This window comes from Apium graveolens, chromosome 7 (assembly GCF_009905375.1).
Source record: "Apium graveolens cultivar Ventura chromosome 7, ASM990537v1, whole genome shotgun sequence".
NCBI classification, from domain to species: domain Eukaryota; kingdom Viridiplantae; phylum Streptophyta; class Magnoliopsida; order Apiales; family Apiaceae; genus Apium; species Apium graveolens.
This window is the reverse complement of record NC_133653.1, coordinates 262228796-262248420: the sequence shown is the minus strand read 5'-3', so window position 1 is coordinate 262248420 and position 19625 is coordinate 262228796. Positions and strand designations below refer to the sequence as shown.

At 36.2% G+C, this 19625-nt stretch overlaps 2 protein-coding genes across 2 annotated transcripts; one reads left to right on the top strand and one right to left on the bottom strand.

Moving 5' to 3' along the window:
- The first annotated feature begins 11233 nt into the window (after positions 1–11233).
- On the top strand, positions 11234–16823 carry LOC141672983 (chromatin assembly factor 1 subunit FAS2). The gene is made up of 12 exons (XM_074479693.1): positions 11234–11513; positions 12506–12617; positions 13611–13637; positions 13732–13804; positions 13929–14032; positions 14102–14313; positions 14394–14490; positions 14956–15028; positions 15610–15698; positions 15819–15957; positions 16077–16177; positions 16291–16823. Exons 1-12 carry the CDS (start codon positions 11400–11402, stop codon positions 16656–16658), a joined length of 1509 nt encoding a protein of 502 aa, XP_074335794.1. The 5' UTR covers positions 11234–11399; the 3' UTR covers positions 16659–16823.
- Positions 16824–17044: 221 nt separating this feature from the next.
- LOC141672984 (uncharacterized) lies at positions 17045–18058 on the bottom strand. Its single transcript, XM_074479694.1, has one exon. The coding sequence runs from the start codon at positions 17989–17991 to the stop codon at positions 17212–17214; it is 780 nt and encodes a 259-aa protein (XP_074335795.1). The 5' UTR covers positions 17992–18058; the 3' UTR covers positions 17045–17211.
- Between the last annotated feature and the right edge of the window lie 1567 nt (positions 18059–19625).

The following is a 19625-nucleotide window of genomic DNA, read 5'->3' as shown; positions in this document are numbered from 1 at the left end:
AAAAAGGACTAGACGAACCTTTGAGTTAAGTCTTCTATTTAAGGCATATGATTAAGAATGGTATTAACCTGCTATCGTTGCTTTGATTGAAACTCTTCTGCACTTTTATCTGCTTCATGTCATGAAAGTACGTCAGAGTTTGGAGTGTTCTTCATGAATTGTGATTGGTGGTTATGTTAACTCCTTAGAAGGATTTGATACGACATGTATGGACTCCGTATGGTTAGCTATTAAGACTTCATGGAAAATGAATGACTACAGTGGGTCAGTGGTGGACCATAGTAAGGCAGCAAGGATTCTGCGAGTAGTGAGATGATTACAACCATGAGAGTTGTATTGGAATGGGTGTTGAGATTGAGTACCCCTAATCGGGTCGTGGTAGTGTATAAGTTATCATTAATAGACTAATTAAGTAGAGTATCTGCATAGTGAATTATTATTCTTTCTTATCAATAGAGAGTCGTATTATTATACGAGGAAGGTTGCGGTGCAAGCATAGAATTCTAGTAACGATGATGTCTAGAATGAGATCCCAGATTCGATTTTCGATGTCGAGGGAGTTTCAAAGGTGATTATGTATAAGCTCGAGGAAGAGCATGGGTCCATAGAATGATGGACGGGATAGCGAAAATATTTAGGCACGTGAAATGCGATGCTATAATACTTGATGTTGATATAAATACATATATGTTTTGTTCTTCTATGACAAACCTCTATAGTTCAGAGGTAGATTCCAAGCCAGATATTTTATGGCAATAAATTTTTTTTTATGAATATACAATTCTCTTCAATTCGTTCTTTTCTCTTCTTTTCATTTCATGTAAGCTGAGAAGAACAACCCTTTCAGAAGGGGAGGTATTGCCGAATGACTATCTATCTGTGTGATAGAAGCCGAGTAGGATACCAGCTATTGTTGAATTGTTTGTCAAGTACTAAAGGCTGGCCACCTTCTGTACTAACTATGCGATATAACAAGTGTTCATGATCATAGTGATCTCTCAACAAATTCATTTACTTCTATTTGATTGATCAAATTTTGGAGAATAGAAACAACTGAAAAAGGAGTAATAAAATTGTGATAGTATTCGGGATGGGAACACATTCGTGATACTAAGGTTGACGTGGTTATTAAAAGGTTATAGAACGCTAACGAGCAAAAGTATAACCAGTATAATATTAGGAACGGAAGGTAGTAGCAATTACGAACTGGAAAAGAATGGGTATTGAGAAGCAGAAGCTCTAATGTTAAAAGCAATAATGAGAGTCTGTGCAATAGACTTGAAAGAATTTGGAATGATCACTTAATTCGGATTGAGTTATCTTACGACAATAGATCATATGTCATTATCGAGATGTCGCCTTATGAGATCATTGAGGGAAGACAATGTCGATCTCCCTTATGTTAGGATGAAGTTGTAGAGCGCAAGATGCTCGGGCCCGCAGTAGTCCAAAGGACCAAGGATATGATAGATCTAATCAGAGGACGGCTGGTAGTAGCCCAAGATGGTCATGATAAGTATGTTGATTTGACACGAAAGGATAAAGAGTATGAAATAGGGGACCTAGTAATGTTATAGGTATCCCTTGGAAAGGATTGATGAGGTTCGGAAAGAAAGGAAAGCTAAGTCTACAATTTGTTGGACCCTTGGATATATTAAGACGTTTGGGAAGTTAGCATATGAGCTAGCCCTAACCCCGAACATGTAGCAGGTCGTAACGTGTTTCACGTATCAATGTTAAGGAAGTGTAATTCAGATGCCAGATAAATAGAGGCATATGAGCACAAAGATATGCAACCCGACGTAACCTATATGGAGCAACCAGGAAGGGTTATAGAGTGAAAAGGAACGAGTGCTTAGGAGAAGGGTTATCAAACTAGTAAGAGTTTGATGGTAGAACCACAATGTGGGAAAATTGACTTGAGAGTTAGAAAGTGCAATACTAAGAAAGTATCCCTATTCATTTCTATCTGATCCCGGGACGGAATCCTTTTAAGGAGGGGAGACTGTAATAACCCCAATTTTTGAGAAATTTTGAAACCCTTATGAATAGTGTTTTTGCTGAACGAGAAAACTTTTCATGCCACGCTATGTAGGGGTTCTGTTATTGATCTTATGGGATATTATTAGTACTCTATGTGGTATATAAGTGTATGTAAAGATCGTCAGAATCCAATTCTGAACACTTTGATTTTTTCCCGGAAATCCACTAGATACGGAGAGAATTGAGTATAAGGTAACAGGATAAAAAGGATTTAAATTAAAGGATTATAAGAGAGGATCATAAAAGGAATACAATATATTGAGAAAGGTTAAGGGAACCTAAGTAATAAGATCCCGGGTATGATCCCTCAAACGATAAACGAAAACGAAAGTTAAGCGAACCGTATAACAGATCAGCGGTCATTAGGCAAATGATTAGGAAGTTAATCAAAGGGATTAGTGGGATTGATGTCATCCAACCAATAGAAAGAGGACAAGGAAGGGAGGATGACATCATGAGGATGATATAAGCATGACATGGGAAGGAAGGAGGTGTGGTTGAATGAGAACCACACAAATTCAAGGGCAAGAAGGTAATTGACTAAAGCAAGCACAAAAACCAAGCAACCAAGCCAAGCAAAAATCATTTTCATCAAAAATCAAAAGCAACCAAGGCTTTGTTCATGAAGCTCTCGGGTGGTTTTCTTAAAAAATGGAAGTCCAAGCTCCTCCACTTACTATTTAGCAAGGTAATTATCTAAGCTTCCCCATGGATAGTTACATACTTCCTATAAGTTTAAGCTTCTAATTCCAAGCCAATCTTTTTCTATAAATCATGAAAGAAGATGGTGAATAGTGTTTTCAAGAACTAAAATTTGTGTTCTTGAAGTTTTGTTTAGATTAAGCTTGGATAAGGGCTTTAAAGGTGATTCCAAGCCATTCTCTTGATTCTCCACTCTCCAAGGAAGGTATAAACTACAAACCCTAGCTTTAGTTTTGAGTAATTAGGATTGAATGTGTTTGAAATAGCATATGTGAAGCATGATGCTTGATTGGTTGAGGTTTGGTTGAGTTTGTAGAGATTAGTTGGTTTTGTTGCATTGTTGGAGTTGTAAATCTTGGTAATTAGTTAAAGAACCTAAGTAAAGCTTTTAGTTCATGTGAGGAATAACTATAAATGGTTAATGTGGATTTGTTGGGGCTGTTATGATGTGGTTTGGAGGGATATTGGTTGTATGGTTGATTTGGGGTTGATTTGTGGTTGGTATTGAATGGTTTAAAATTGGGAAAACGCGTAAACATAGCCGTCGTAACGTCCGATTTTCTTTGGACTGTTTTTGTGCATAGCATTAGGACCCGAGAACCCCCTGCTAGATTATGACCACTGCCATGATTAGATAGCTCATGTTACGAGCTTCGTTTTGATATGTAGTTCGTTCGATTCCGATGCACGGTTTAGGAGAAACGACCGTTTCAAGTAACGGCGTTTCGCGAACGAAACTTTTTCCCTCGCCTTACTTTGAAATGTAGGTTAAAGACCAAAAAGGGTTAATTAATGTATGAAACATTTATGGTAAGTGTGTTAGGCAGTTGGTAAGACATTCGCGAAGGAATCGCTTTAAAACTCGTAAAGGTTAAATTGTTAAAAATGGTGGAGCCGAGGGTACCCGAGTGACTTAAGCGAATCGGTGAGCGCAAAACAAGCGTTAGAGTCTAAGTTAGTTAAAGTATAGATTTACAAGTGATTTTGGTTTAATTCCAACTTACTTGTTGTTTATAGGTTACCAGACTCGTCCCGAGCCTTTCTCACCCCCAAGTCGCTCAGGCAAGTATTCTATCCGTTATACTGTTGTTGTGATGTATACATTTGTATATGCATGATCTTGCGATAAATGCATATTGGTTATTTAGCAAATTCTTGCGATATATTGTAGCATGTGATATGGTATATATGCATGCCTGTTTCATATTCTTGAAATATATATCTGTTGGTTCAGTTGATAATACCTATGCTAGAGGATAGCGGTAACTTGCATATACCCTTAGTATAGGGACCCAAAGGTGAAAATATTTTCTAAAACCGGGAGTCGAGGATCCCGAGTAGATTTTGTATATATGTATATGGATATATATATATATATTTATATATATATATGGTTATAGTTTTCCAAACTATTAATCGAATAAGGTTTATTCGATAACTTTAACTTTATATTATTTATTGAATATTATTTGAATATTATTCGAAGGCGTATGACTCCTTTACATTATTTATTGAATATTATTTGAATATTCATTTGAGGATGTATGACTCCTTTATTTTATTTAATGAATATTATTTATAATATTCATTCGAGGTATTATGACTCAGCTTATTTTATTTATTGAATATTATTTGAATATTCATTTGAGGATCTATGACTCCGATTATTTGCTGAGATATATTCTTTATTTTATTAAAGAATAAGGTGTCGATAATCAAACTTATTTTTGATTATTCAAATAAAGATATTACTTTCGTATAAGTATATCTTTGATTATTTGCTATTCATTTCAAGTATAAGTTTTAATACTTCTACTTCAATTATTTTATAAAGATTATTTTTTTTATGGGAATATTATTTAAATAATAATATTCAGACATTTTCTAAATATTTTGGGGACTGATTTACTTCATTAAATCAGTTTTACTCCAAACACTCTTTAAAGTGTTTTCGAGTCTTTAAAATGATTTTCAAAAGTTAGAGCGGATCCCAAAACTATTTTTATATTTAAGATCTTCCTTTTAAAAAGGGGATTTAAATACTCGCTCAAAACCTGGGGGATCCGGCTCGGTGGTGTGTTTTATATTCGCAACAAGGTTGCTGTCTTGGTAAAAGAGTTTTTGATTACTTACCCAATATTCGGGCAGTAAAATTCTTGGAACAAGTTAATCCATTAACAGGCATCGCCTGGGAAATATCGGTGAGTTTTCCTTTCCAACTAGGTACGACTTCTTGGTGGAGCCGTATCAACAAGTTTCTACTTGGGGAAAGGGGGAAACGAGCTTTACGTTTCAGAGTCATGGATTTCATCTGAACTAGGAGTGGCGTAAGTGGCCGAGTAGCGCCGGCCCAGCCTTATTATATTGGCCCAAATGGCCTGGAAGTTCCGCTAAGGCGGTCCATTCCTTAGGAGTTCAGTGTTCGGTTGACAAGTAAATCCGACAGGTTCTCCTCTACATGTAGAAAATGGTGGGGTTGCACTACTACGACTGATCATCGTAAGTGGTCTTCCTGGCGCGGCAAACTCCCGTAATGAGTTCATCATCCAATTGGATATTTTTGCAACACTACCCTGAGCACTTCGATGGAAAGGCTACGGTTGGGCGATTGTTGAGTGTTGGCAGGGTCAAGTTTTCAAAATGATGTTTACATCAAATGAAGTATCTCGTAACTTCATTTTATTTTGATAATATTTTAAAGATTTAATCTATTCAAATCTTGTCTTATAGTCTCATCTATGTGATGAACTTTTGAAGCTAATTTATAACTTGAACGGTGGTAGTTCAAGTAGTATTTGGGAAAGATATAAGTATATTGGGGTATCTTGTAACTTCATCTTTTAAACTTATATCTAATTAATAATTGTCTTATGAATGACAAAGATTTTCAGAAAAACGTTGAGACAAGGTTAGATATATGAGATCACCTTGCAACGATATTTTTTTATACAGTTATACACTGGGACTTTGTGTATATTATGCATGGAAGAGGACTTCCAATATTTTGAAAAGTATATATGTATATACTGAATATTTTGCGACTTCATCGCATTAAGATATCAAACTTGGTTCATTTCTTTTGACCAAGACTTTCATGAGTATTATGAGTAGGCTCATATATTGTAAATCATTATATATATTATTTTGGTGGGCTTGCTGCTCACCCTTGCTTTATTTCTTCATCACACAACAACAGTTAGGAAAGATGGCCAGACTCCAGCAGACCCAGCGCAAGCGCGTGGGAAGCGTCCTGCGTCTTCCCGTTGATGTTGTAGCTGCTATAGCTACAGAGGTAGATCTATTGTAGATCAGACCATCTACTTTTGAGAATCAATTATGTATAATTATAACTTGTGACAGATAATGGCAATTAACTGTAAATTTATCAAGTAATCATTTTGGGTTGTAATAACTTTTAAATTGTGGATTCAAAGACTTGTACTTATTTAAATTTCATCTCTGAGACTATAACGGGTTGTGGTGTGTGTTAGTGTGGGGTCACAGCATAAGGTTATTTATTAATTAAGTGAAGTGATATTGTGGAAAGAAAGACCGTGACGACCCGAATCCCCGACCCCGGATCTGGGGGTGTTACACTTTTACTGCTTCAATTTTATACCCATGTAATACGATAGGCTCCCGAGGTCACTCATCTCAAATTTATCATTCATCTTCTTTTTGAAGTTTCTGATCATAGTTGCATTGGTTCCTGTAATTATTAAATCATCAACATAGACTCCAACTATCGAAATTCCCCCCCCTCACGTTTTGTGTACACCGCGTGTTCATAAGGACACTTTATAAACCCAAGTTCTTCAAAATACTTATTCAGCTTGGCATACCACGCCCTTTGGGCTTGCCTTAACCCGTAAAGAGCCTTAACAAGTTTATAAACCCAATGTTTTTCCCTTTTGCACAAAACCCTCTGGTTGCGTTACATAAACAGTTTCTTGTAATTCTCCATTTAAAAATGCCAACTTGACGTCCATGTGATGGACTTCGCATTCATTCTTAGCTGCTAATGCAAGTAGAAGTTTTACTGTCTCCAATCGAGTGATTGGGGTGAACACTTCTTCAAAATCTATCCCATGTTTTCACACGTACCCCTTAGCGACAAGTCTTGCCTTGTGTTTAATGACATCTCCGTTATTATCTCTCTTCAATTTATACATCCATTTTACACCTATTGGGTTGTGACTAGGTGACGGTTGAACCAACTTCCATGTTTTGTTTCGCTCGATTGCACTAATCTCAGCCTTCATAACTTCCTGCCATGCTTCTTCTGTAGCTTCCTGATCATAGCACAGAGGTTCTTCGACCCTCAACATTAACATATCTTCACCTAAGTTCACCTCTCCAGTATTTTCATATATTTCCCTCAATGACCTGAGCTTTCCAGGATCACTGCTACTTGAGTGATTTGAAAATTCGCTGTCATTTTCATCTTTGGATGAAATTTCAATCTGGGAGTTTGATGTTGAATCTGTTTGGGTGCTGGAACTCGACTCTTCGTTTGTTGTTGTTTCTCCGATACTTTCATCAGTACCAAATTGATCCCCATTATTTGTGTCTTCTACTTCAAACATGTCTGGTACTACAAAACTTTCCAGGTTGCGTGCAAACCCATTTTCGTGTCCAGAACTCCAGTCCCAAGCCTTGTCTTCATCAATTACCACATCCCTACTTATCAAGATTTTATCAGATCTTGGATCAAAGAGTCTGCATGCTTTGGTCCCTGGTTCTCGTCCCATATATACTACATTCTTGCTACGATCGTCGAATTTTTTTACATGAACATCCGGTATTTTCATGTATATCACACTTCCAAAAACTCTAACATGACCAACATCGGGTTTATTTCCTGTCCAGATTTTATATGGTGTATTTCCTGCCACTGCTCTTGTAGGTAACCTGTTCAATAGAAATACGACATGTCTGATTGCTTCACCCCACATGACTGCTGGGGTATGTTTCTCCTTAAGCAAAGCACGAACCATAGCTACCACTGCACGGTTTCTTCGCTCAACAACTTCATTCTGTTGTGGAGTGTAAGGGGCTGTGAGGTGTCTGACGATGCCATTGTCTTCATAATATGATTTGAACTGGTTGGACATAAACTCTCCTCCTCTGTCCGTCCGGAAGGTTTTTATCTTTTTATCGGTTTCTTTTTCCACTTGAACCCTAAATTTCTTGAACGCTTCAAAGGCTTGATCCTTGCCGACAAGCATATAAACCCATATTACACGGCTAAAGTCATCCACTAACAGCAAAAAATATCGATTCCCAGCCATAGTTGTAGGAGATATTGGTCCACACAAGCCCCCGTGCACCAACTCTAATTTCTGTTTAGCCTGAAAGCTCGCCTGTTCTGGGAATGGTTTGCGAGTTTGTTTACTTACCAAACAACCAGTACATAAGTCCCTAGGTCGCGTGAACTCTAAAAGCCCATGTGTCATTCCATTCTTTGACATTAATATCATAGATTGATAATTTACGTGGTCAAAACATGAATGCCATTTTAAAGTAGTTTCTTCATGCCTTGAAAGTAAGCACGCAGATTTATTTGTTTCAAGCAATATTTTATACAATCTATTAGCTGATCTTTTAACTTTCATGAGAAGCCTTCCATTAACGTCATAGTCCACAAATATGACCCGTTTAATATCACTTTATTACCACCTTCCGATAATTGCCCTAGGCTTATAATGTTATTATGAAGAGTGGGGATAAAATATACCTCATTGAAGACAATGTCTTCTCCAGTTTTGCACTTGAACACCACAAACCTTTTCCCTTTGATTTCAACCGTTGATCTATCCCCGAATTCTACTAGCCCTGTCACACCTTCGCCTAGCTCTCTGAATGTTGATCTTTAACCCGTCATATGATTGCTCGCGTCGTTGTCCAAATACGATAGATTAGAATCAACACATGTCTCCACTTTGTCCAGTCTTGGCTTTATTGCTCCTTCCTTGAGAAGTAATGTGTGCCCCCCATTTTTAGTGCACTCCGTTAAGAGTAGAGAGGGTTCTTCATCGTGAACCTGTGTCAAGTTTGCTTCAGTTCTCGTTTCTCTGTCACGTTTGGGTTTACGACACTCATACGCAAAGTGTCCAAAAACACTACAGTTAAAACACCTTAGTCGACTCCTGTCCCGTCCCCCACGACTTTCTTGGTGGCCACTTGTGCTTCGATTTCTGTTATTTTTCATCTCTGTTTCCCCGATTTTATCCTTTTTATCCACTCATCCTTAGTGAACAAAAGTTGCCCATGGTTGCTTTCTCTCCTTTTCCATTCTTCCTCAGTCAAGAGGAGTTGTCCTCCAGTGTCATCCGATTGCTGACCTCTCAGTCGTTCTCCATGCACCTTCAACGATCCAACAACCTCCTCGACTGTCATTTCCTCAAGATTGGAAAATTGCTCGATCGCTGAAGTTATTTACAGGAACTTAGATGACACAAATCTCAAAAGTTTCTTCACTATAACAGATTCCTCGATTGTTTCTCCCAGAGTTCGAATATTGGTTACGATTTCATTTAATTTCAATGTGAAGTCATCGACCAGACCTGCATGCTTCATACGGAGACTCTCAAATTCTGCCCTTAAAGTTTGAGCTCTAGCCTTCTTGACTCGATTGGCTCCCAGACACATCGTCTTCAAGGCTTTCCAAGCTTCTTTTGCAGATGTCTTGTCCGCCAATGAAAGTAGCATATCCTCCAGGATGGCTTGAAATATAACAGCCAAAGCTATTTTGTCTGTTTTATCCTCAATCGGAGCCTTCAGATCTTTAGGTTCCACAACCTCCCAAATCGAATGGGCCTGCATCATGACTCTCATTTTTACTGACCAAGCGGTATAATTACTCCTTGTCAACATCGGGTATGTTAAACCTATCAAACCATCATTGATCTCGTGAGTGTCCATCGTGTTTGCCTTTGGCATATATTTTGGCATTCACCGAACCTGAAAGCTCTGATACCAAATAAAGGGTTTTGACACTAGATTTTACGTATATACTGAACTTGTTATGATAAATAGTACATCAATGCAAATTATTGTATTACTCACCATGATAAGTAGTACATCAATGCAAATTATTGTATTACTCACTTAACCAGCTGAATATGCAAAGTACAATATATAAAAAGTAACAATCAGGACTACTATGCATAAGACTCCTATTATCAAGCCACTTATTGAGAACTACTTCCTATAATCTAGCAACCAACTACTAATTCTCCTGTTTTAACGTGTATACACCGACATTAACAATTATTAAGACAAATAATAAAACATATAAATAACGTTTAGATTATATTTCTAACAATATGAGATACTAGTTTATGAGCAGCTATGACATACATTGGAGAGAGCATAACAACAATTGCCACTAAACAATGAATTGGAATTACCACTAAACAATGAATTGGCCATCAAGTGCATGAATTTATGTTTTTATTTTATTGGTTTGGAGAAGAGTTTTTAAGCCACATTCCTTTACTTAAGTTCAAGATTACTTGACAAAAAATAACCTTATATCGTATTTGTTAAAAACGATTAATTAAAATATTAGTATCTTATCTACAACGATTTAAAACAGAAATGATTCCTAGTACCAATATTCAACTTAAGATTCTTAAAAGAAATATGTAGTCTTAGAGCAACTCCAATAGAGTGCTAGTTCATTCCTTATATATAGTATAAAATATTGAATCTTAGTAATTTAGAACATTGATAAGGACTTTGAGTTCCAACAATGTTCCTTATATTGATTCCTTATTTGATATTATATTATTAAAAGTACTTTTCATATACTACATAATAGAGAGAGAAAGAAAGTGCTCTAATATTATATTATTAAATGAAAGTTAGCACTTGCTAAGAAGAAAGGTAGGTTAGTTATTTATAAGTAATGGAGAAATGATCTTAGTCGAATAAGGACTCACTAAGATTCTGTTGGAGCACATTTTTTAACCTCATTCCTTATATTACACCTTAGGATGATAAATAGGGAATCTCTTGGAGTTGCTCTTAGCCTCTTAGGTAGTAGCGATTATTACAGAAAAATAGAATTCGTACTAAAAGTATAACAAAATTATATTTAAATATAATTTTAATACTTATCACATTATAATATGACATGGTAAAAATTACCCATATTATGTGCATTATTTTTTGAGGATTTATATTATGAACACGTTCTAATCATTAAATTTTATTATATATTTTTTATGATTTCACTCATTCTACAATAATGCCGATCTTCTTACCGGGGATATCATTATTAAAGAGAATAAGTCGATAATATTTTGTTACCTTTAGGGCACACGATAAATTTTTTATAAATTCGTATTTTTTATTGGATGTACCAAATTAAAAAAAAAAATTACATTTTATAAATTTTCATACTACAAAAATGGTAGTACAATATACTATAGAGCCTATTTATTTAGCGTATATACTAATACTACACTCTTCTAGTGCCAAGTGACTACTGAGACACAAAAGGGGCCGCTCAGTCTTCAATTTTCCCGCCAAAACCAAGAACCCCAATTAAATCCCTCTTTATTTCTCTTATACAACACCAATTGGGTCTAGATTTGATTGAAATACCCAAGATTTAGCAAGATAAATAAAACCCAGAAAGTGAAAAGATGAAAGGAGGCACTGTTCAGATCAATTGGCATGACACAAAGCCTGTGCTAACCCTAGATTTTCACCCCTTTTCTGGCCTTCTTGCTACTGGTGGTGCTGATTTTGATATCAAGGTTTTAAAGTTCTCATCTTTCTTTGTTTTCCTGCGTCTTTATGGATTTTATGTTGATTATGAATGTGTTATGGTAGTATGTGTATGTGGGGAGAGAGGGGGAGGGAGAGGGGGGAGGGAGAGAGAGAGAGGGAGATGGAGAGAGAGAGAGAGGAAGAGAGAGAGAGGGAGAGGGAGAGAGATAGAGGGGAGAGACAGAGAAAGAGAGGGGGAGGGAGGGGGAGAGAGAGAGAGAGAGAGCTTTTTATTAATATAATTTGTAGTTTTGGTCTTAATTTGTGATGGGATTTTGCTAATTCGTGTGAGTGTGTGTAGTTTTGTGCCTGGGTTTATTTTTATTATTAAAATGTTTAAATGGTTTTAAGGGTATTGATGATTTTGTTAAGTAGGTTGAATTTGTTGCGGGTGTAATTGATAAGTTATCGATAAGCGATTTTTTGATGCATATGTATATTCATGATTTGGGTTAGACATCACCACATCATTATTTTAAGAGCATGTTCAATGGTGTGCTATATCTATAATATGACACAAAATTTAAATTTGTTAATCCGGAGTGGGGTCTGAATTATGTTCTTAAGTATTACTCCACTCCTTGGAGTAATATGTTGTTTTAGAGGATACTGGGGAAACTAAATGCCACCACTGGTTTTCTCCTATATAAACTTACTTAGAGAGTTTTGCAGCACATTTAAGAATGTTTTAGTGTCAATTATGTCACTTGTTTGAACACCCTTGACACTCTTATCTCATTTTACCATACAAATTATCATGTCCATTGTATATGATTTATAATTACATCTGAGATGGGAAGGTGGTTACTTAAAAGTTGGGCTAAAAGTCTTCACCCTGTCTTTATAATTTTTAATCAGAAGTGTTAAAAAATTGTTGATTAGATTTCCAATGGAATATTTAAACTTTACCAACTATGTAATATTTTGAATCAGTTGTTATTTTGGTACTGATCTTCTACTCTTTTCATTGATTTGTCAGCTTTGGCTAATAAATTCAGGAGAAGGGGAAAAGAAAGTCCCTTCGGCTTCTTATCATAATAGTCTTTCTTACCATGGATCTGCTGTAAATGCTCTTCGATTCTCCCCTTCTGGTAAAAAGTTGTTTGTTTTGTCAAAGACAATGTTATTAGTGGGAAATGACAAGTACAACTATGATAACTATCATAGTTTAAATTTCTATTTTGCACTTGGCCTGGTGAATATTGATGAGAGGCATGTTGAATATGACAACTATCAAATGCAGTGAATGTTTCTATACTGCATGCTTATGGTAAAGTTTAAAGTTTTGGCCTTGTGAATATCAAGCAGATGGTAGAATTTTTTATAATGGGTAGCCTGGTTTTCTTATATAAATGAAGAGAGGGCATGCTTTTAGGTATTAATAGTTCACAGATTTGAGGAGTACCAAGTTAAATAATTGAGCACCAAAGCAAGAACCTGATAGCATGTGTTTTTTTAGTATTTTATATCAATGGATTTTCCTTTTCTTGTGACAGAGGCATTCTCTATCTTTTTCAAAATGTGTAAAACAAGATCTCTACATAATGCAACCATTATTGGTTGGAATTATGTAGCCATTATTTTGTTGTTTTTTTGACAGGTATTTCTTCGGATAATATCTCTTCTGTATATAAACTTATATAACCGTAGGTAGTTCAAACTGTATTGGGGAAGGGGTATCTGTATAAATACACAATCTCCAACTGTTTGTTGACATGTACCATAAGAAATTGATTGTGTTCTCCGCTACATATAGACCATACTCCCGATTTTGTTCTCCCCTACATATAGACCGCACTCCCATCTTTAAATGTGATCTTCCTCGTATGTTTTATTCTGCACTCATATGCATTCAGTTGCACCTGGAACAACTATAGGAACTCTGGAGCTATTTTCCCCTGAAATCTCATAACTTATCTAAATTGGATTCGCAGTTTTTTCCCAAGGATTATTTTGTTCTTCTACCTAATAAGATCCTTGCCTGGTTTCTATCATCAAATTTTATCATCTGATAATAATTGAACTAGGAAGAATATAATGTCTATACGTGTCTCATGGAGCTAATATTTTTGTCTCTTGTGCAGGAGAAGAACTTGCCTCTGGTGCTGATGGTATGATTTGTTTCGCTGCAGTGATAATTTTTATATACAGTTATGATCAAACTATATATTTTTTAGTTAATTTGATTGAGATCTACTATTTTAGGTGGTGAACTAATATTATGGAAGTTACATTCCAGTGATGCTGGTCAAGCATGGAAAGTCTCGAAGACGTTATCGTAAGGCCTGTCTATTTTCAATTAGCAGTTTAGTTTACTTTAAAGTTGCATTGAACTTTCAGTTAATATTGTCTGGGCTTGTTGAGTTGCTAGATTTATTAGCTGGCAAGTGTTTGTTGGACAGGTTTCACCGCAAGGATGTCTTGGACCTGCAGTGGTCTAGCGATGGGGCATTTCTAATTTCAGGATCAGTAGATAATTCTTGCATAATATGGGACATGAACAAAGGTATGCATTCCTGTAGCATGTGAGGTGCTCTGTTAACGTATGCTAAATTATTTGTTCTGCTCTCTTCAGGTTCTGTTCATCAGATTTTGGAAGCTCATTGCCATTATGTTCAAGGTGTGGCATGGGATCCACTGGCCAAATATGTTGCCTCACTTAGTTCTGATAGATCTCTTCGGATATGTGTCAATAAGCCAACTAAAATGAAAGGAATTGAGAAGATGAATCACGTTTGTCAGCATGTTATTACTAAGGTGGATCAGCAAACAGCGGAAAATTCCAAGGTAAGAGTTAATTTCACTACTTCACACTAAATAAATTATATATAGATTCACTAAGGTTTAAATTTTACTACTTAATGCAGTCTGCTAAGATCCATCTTTTTCATGACGAGACACTGCCATCTTTTTTCCGGAGATTATCCTGGTCACCTGACGGATCATTTTTGCTTGTGCCTGCAGGTAACACCCTATTTCGGGTAATTTGTAACTACAGTCTGAAATCTCTTTTCCATTTGAAATTACGTTTTCTATAAATAATAATGCATTATGTTGATTATTATGGAGAGTATCGGGAAGGATATATATTTATGTATGTAAAATTATTTGATCCTCTTGAGATTGTCACATCTCGAGTGTGTGTCTGAATGGACTCAATAAATTTATTGGGAGACTGTATTATAAATCTATGTTATGCTAATGCAAGAGAATGACTATATAGTATATATGCTCAGGTCCTATTTTCTTATTTGAATTTTTTGTTACAACATTAACTAGCTAGTATTCTTCTTTGTCTAACAGTTCCCCTTCAAATTTCACTAGTACAATTCCTCTATTCAGTGTTCCCTTCAACTACTGAAAGCTAAAAGCACTTGCATATTTAATTGCAAAAACTGTTTTTGATGTGAAGATATTTTCTGATTGCAGGTTCCTATAAAATTTCACCACTTTCAGAACCAATAAATACTGCTTATGTTTTCTCCCGAAAAGATTTTTCTAGGTAAGACTCGGGACAAACAATTTCTGTGTTATGATTTTATATTACGCATTAGTAACTAGTTTGCAACACTAGTTACTTGGTAGCAACCCCAAATAGCTTTGTGTTTTTGTCATATGTTACTATTAGTTCAAAAGAGATCCGTGAAGGCCTATTTGGAAAAAAGCTATGTAAGAGCAAGTCCAATGCATAGCTATATTGGTTCTATAGCTATAATATGGAACTAACTTTGCAAAATCACCACTCCAATGCATATCTATAGTTAGTCCTATAAATGCATAAATGAATAGTTGGTCACGTATTTAGGACTATATATGGCTATAGCATACTTGCCACATCATTAAATAACTAAAATGAAATGAATGTTGGTTTGCTTTAAATGAAATTTAGGAGAGATAAAATTTAGGTAAATTTGGAAAGGTTTGGTTGCAAAATGAAACTAGCATCAGAGTTGAAGTTCTAATTTAGCACCAAAATGCACTCTTTAGTCTTAGTCATTTTAGCTTTAGCATTGGACTTGCTCTAAGGGGTCAGGCTAAATGGTCTCTAATTCTCATGCATCTTTGAATTCTTATGATATGCAGACCAGCTCTTCTGCTCCCTAGTGCAAGCAAACCTGTTGTAGCAGTACGCTTCTGCCCTAAATCATTTAGTCTGCGTGGAACCGCTGGATGTAAATTTATTACTTTGAAACTTTTTATTTGTTTATTGTTAGCTAGTTTTCAAGACTTTCTCTTTGAGGAGTTTTATCAATAGCGTCACTGTAATTAATCATTGTGTGTGACTTGTGCAGCTGCATTCTTCAAGCTTCCGTATCGCTTTATTTTCGCAGTTGCTACTTTGAACTCTTTATACATTTATGATACAGAAAGTGTTCAGCCAATAGCAGTATATGCTGGACTTCACTATGCAGCTATAACTGACATTGCATGGTATGTATAATATTTGGCGTATAACGTATTGTAGCATGCCTCTGCATTTATGTTTTTCTTGCTTGCTGACAAGCAGGAACCTCCTTGGGTTTGATCGGATTATATATTGTTTGTTTTAGGTCGCCTACGGGCAAATATTTGGCATCATCTTCTCAGGACGGTTACTGTTCATTAGTAGAATTTGTCGCTGATGAGCTAGGGACCCCCATCTGTTTGTCAGGTAATTTGAAGTTTATTTTTGATATTTTTCTTTTTTATCAGATTCAATTGTTTCCAGTATACAGCTAATTATTCCTCTTGGCCCTCCCGTTTTGTTTCCATGACACTTCTTAGAGGATAAAAATGCCACAAGCAATGAGCATACTCCTATGAAGAAACCTGGAGATGTTAGGATGACTGAAGAAACTACACACAAAGTGGACAACAGCAGAGATGTTGAAGCGGAAAACAGTGCTGGGAAACAAACAATACTAGCTGAGACTAGTGAAGGTAGCCAAAAATTGCTTGCAGAAACTAATGTGGTGAAACAGCCATTGCCAGTTGTAGACACCACTGAGCAGAAACAAGAAACTAATGTGGTGAAACAGCCATTGCCAGTTGTAGACACCACTGAGCAGAAACAAGAATCACCAAAATTGATCAATACACCAGCCGAAAGCAAGCCTGCCAGGAGGCGTATCACTCCAATGGCAATTGATTGACCACAGGTCAGCCACACACTTTTGTATATCTTCACTGATTCTGTTCACATCTTAGAAGTCGATCTACCCTTTGTAGTAATATTCCTTCAAATCAATTTTCTTGTGTAACATGAACGAGAAGCAACTGCACTAGATTGCAGCTATTTAGTCGAGCTGCACCTTTCAGATTTAATATTTTATAGTAGTATTATTATATTACTTTTTTTTAACCTCGGAAAGGAAACTTTGTATGCAATTCATGTACAATTACTTACACAAGCTAAAGTTTCACATTTGTCAGTTCTGTATATGGAGAATAGATTGGTGTCTGGTTCGAGTCAACTTTTGCAGTCATATCTGTATATATATTGCGCAATAGATACTAAAATTCTACAATAGGCATCCCGAAAATGAAGTGCCACATTATTTCTTATTATATTTCGGAACTGTTGAATAACATAGAAAATAATATGAAGATCGCCTGTTTAGATTTGAAGAGTAGACTCGTGACCAGTGCAATAGGTACCCTGTATGTTACATTAGAAATTTAGCCCAGAAGAGTTTAGCATCTTAGTTAAGTAGTCTTCTGGCCAAGGTGGTGATGAGGGGAGCTACCAGAAGTGGATGGTTCCATGTCGAGAACATGAGGATGATGTGGTACAGATGACATATGTGAACCTCCGTGACCCACACTACTCTCATTCTTCCTGATATCTTCCTGAATATGAATGTCGTCCTCGACTGAGAGTATAACTGTCTGTGGACCATGTGGACCTGGTATTATAGCTTCCTTGATTGTCAGGTGTTCATCAATTTTGACTATATCAGTTTCTTGAACTGTTTTCTTCTTTTTCTTGAGAAAGCAGAACAAAGCAACTGAAAGAAATGCAAGAAAAAAGATGCCTCCAAGAGATACAAAGATGACAACTATGACAGTGTGTGAATGATGTCCAGGTGGTGGTGGAGTTGGAACAATATGAGGCGGTGGTGGCGGGTGTATAGGATGAGATGGTGGTGGCGGATAGCTAGGATGAGATGGTGGTGGATAGTTAGGATGAGATGGTGGTGGTGGATGGATTGGACTTGGTGGTGGCTTTACAGATGGTGATGGTGGTGGGGGATGATTTGGACGAGGTGGTGGCTTTACAGTTGGTGATGGGGGTGGAGTTGAGTGTTTTGGTGGTTTTGCTGCTGGAGTTGGTGGCATTGAGGGATGGTGCGGTGGTGGAGCTGGGAACTTAGGTGGTGGAGGTTTCGTGTTGGGCTTACTAGGAGGTGCGATTTTGGGTGGAGAGTGGGGATTATAAGGAGGAAAGTAAGGGAAGTTGTAGTCATAGTTCTGTGTAGAAGCCATTGCAATGAGAAAAACGAGAGTAGGAAAGATAGAGAGGAGATAGTAAGTTGTGGTAGTAAGTCTGTTTTGAATGCATATTTATATAGATTAAGAAATGGGGTTAAATTGTTTTCCAACATGTATGTGTATACTTCTAAGCTTTTACTAACTTGAACCTCAGGCTAAGATTTTTAAGGGCTGTCCTGGTCTGTATTGAAATACACCCTTTCTTTTAGTTTTTGCTTCTTTTATTGTATAAACCCTCGAGCTAATGATGTTGACGGCTAAATGTGGACTAATAACTTTAATTGCGGTGTGATTTGATTTCAAATTATTTGACGTTTTCCCTCCCGTCAGTGTTAGTATCGAGTATGTTTGGTTTGATTTTTTACCAGCGGAGTCGCCGTAGCCCTCATCTTCAGCCCAAATAGGCAAATACCATCAACTCATTTTTTAATTCAGTTTTTTAGGCAGTTTTGATCCTGCCTTTACAACTTTGTATTGTTTTTAGCACAACTAGCTAGGGCACATTACCAATGCTACAATAGCTATCTTATTATTAGAAAACCCCCATTGCACAAATTGTATGTGTTTTAGAGCAGTTTTTTATAGTTATCTTGTGCATGTTCAGAGCTTTTAATTGCATTAGCTGTTGCTTAAGCTATGCGTGTCCCATTTTAACCTTAACCGTTCTTTCAATATAATATAAGACTATGAAACGGTTTTCAAACATTTTAAATGAGTTACTACAAACACTACAACAACAAAACTGACCATTTACGACGGTTAACTTATGTTAACGATCCAGTTTTTATCCAAAAATCTTGATAGAACATTTCTTCGATGCCGTAAAAAATGGAAATAAAAGCATAATAAACATGTTGTTTTTAACTTTTGACACCATTTAAAATGAGAAAACCGAATTCCAAGCCATAAATACTCTCTGATTCATTGCTCATGTGTGCAATACTGGTATAATATTTTTACTAATAGAATAGTTTTTTCCTGAAATAATCAAAAAAAGTTATTTATTTAGACCACAAATGAAAAACGAACTATTATTACTCTTTTCAATTAGGATAAAAATGGAAAAAGTTAATATATCAAAAATAATATTATGCTACCGAATCGAATCGTATCGTATACACACCCTTCCAAAGTATATCATTTGTATTGTTTTATGGTCGAAATCTTTGAGGTCGATTACAGCTGGTCTGTTACAAGGTGAAAAATGTAGGTGAAAAAGAAGAAAATAAATAGAATAGAATAAATAAAAAGGAACACCGAAAGGGAATGTTACAGAATGTACTTGGTGAGTGCAGTAAATTTCATATGTTAGCACGAAATCAAGATTAGGGTACAGATGAGATGAGGACCAGAGCAGACTTTCAAGTTCTTTCTGTGTCGCCCTTATTAATTTCAACACAATATCGAATGAATTTTAAACACTGCTTTTGTAGCATGCATTGCGTACAAGTAAAAAAGTGAAAACACATTAACGTCTTCAAGATTTGAAGGTATTCGTGACAAGTTTATCTATGAATATATTATATATTCGTATTCTAAACACTATTATGATCACACCCTTTTTCTGTTTTCTTAAATTTCATCTGAAACGTTAAGTAAAAACAACTACATCATATGTTTAAAATAAT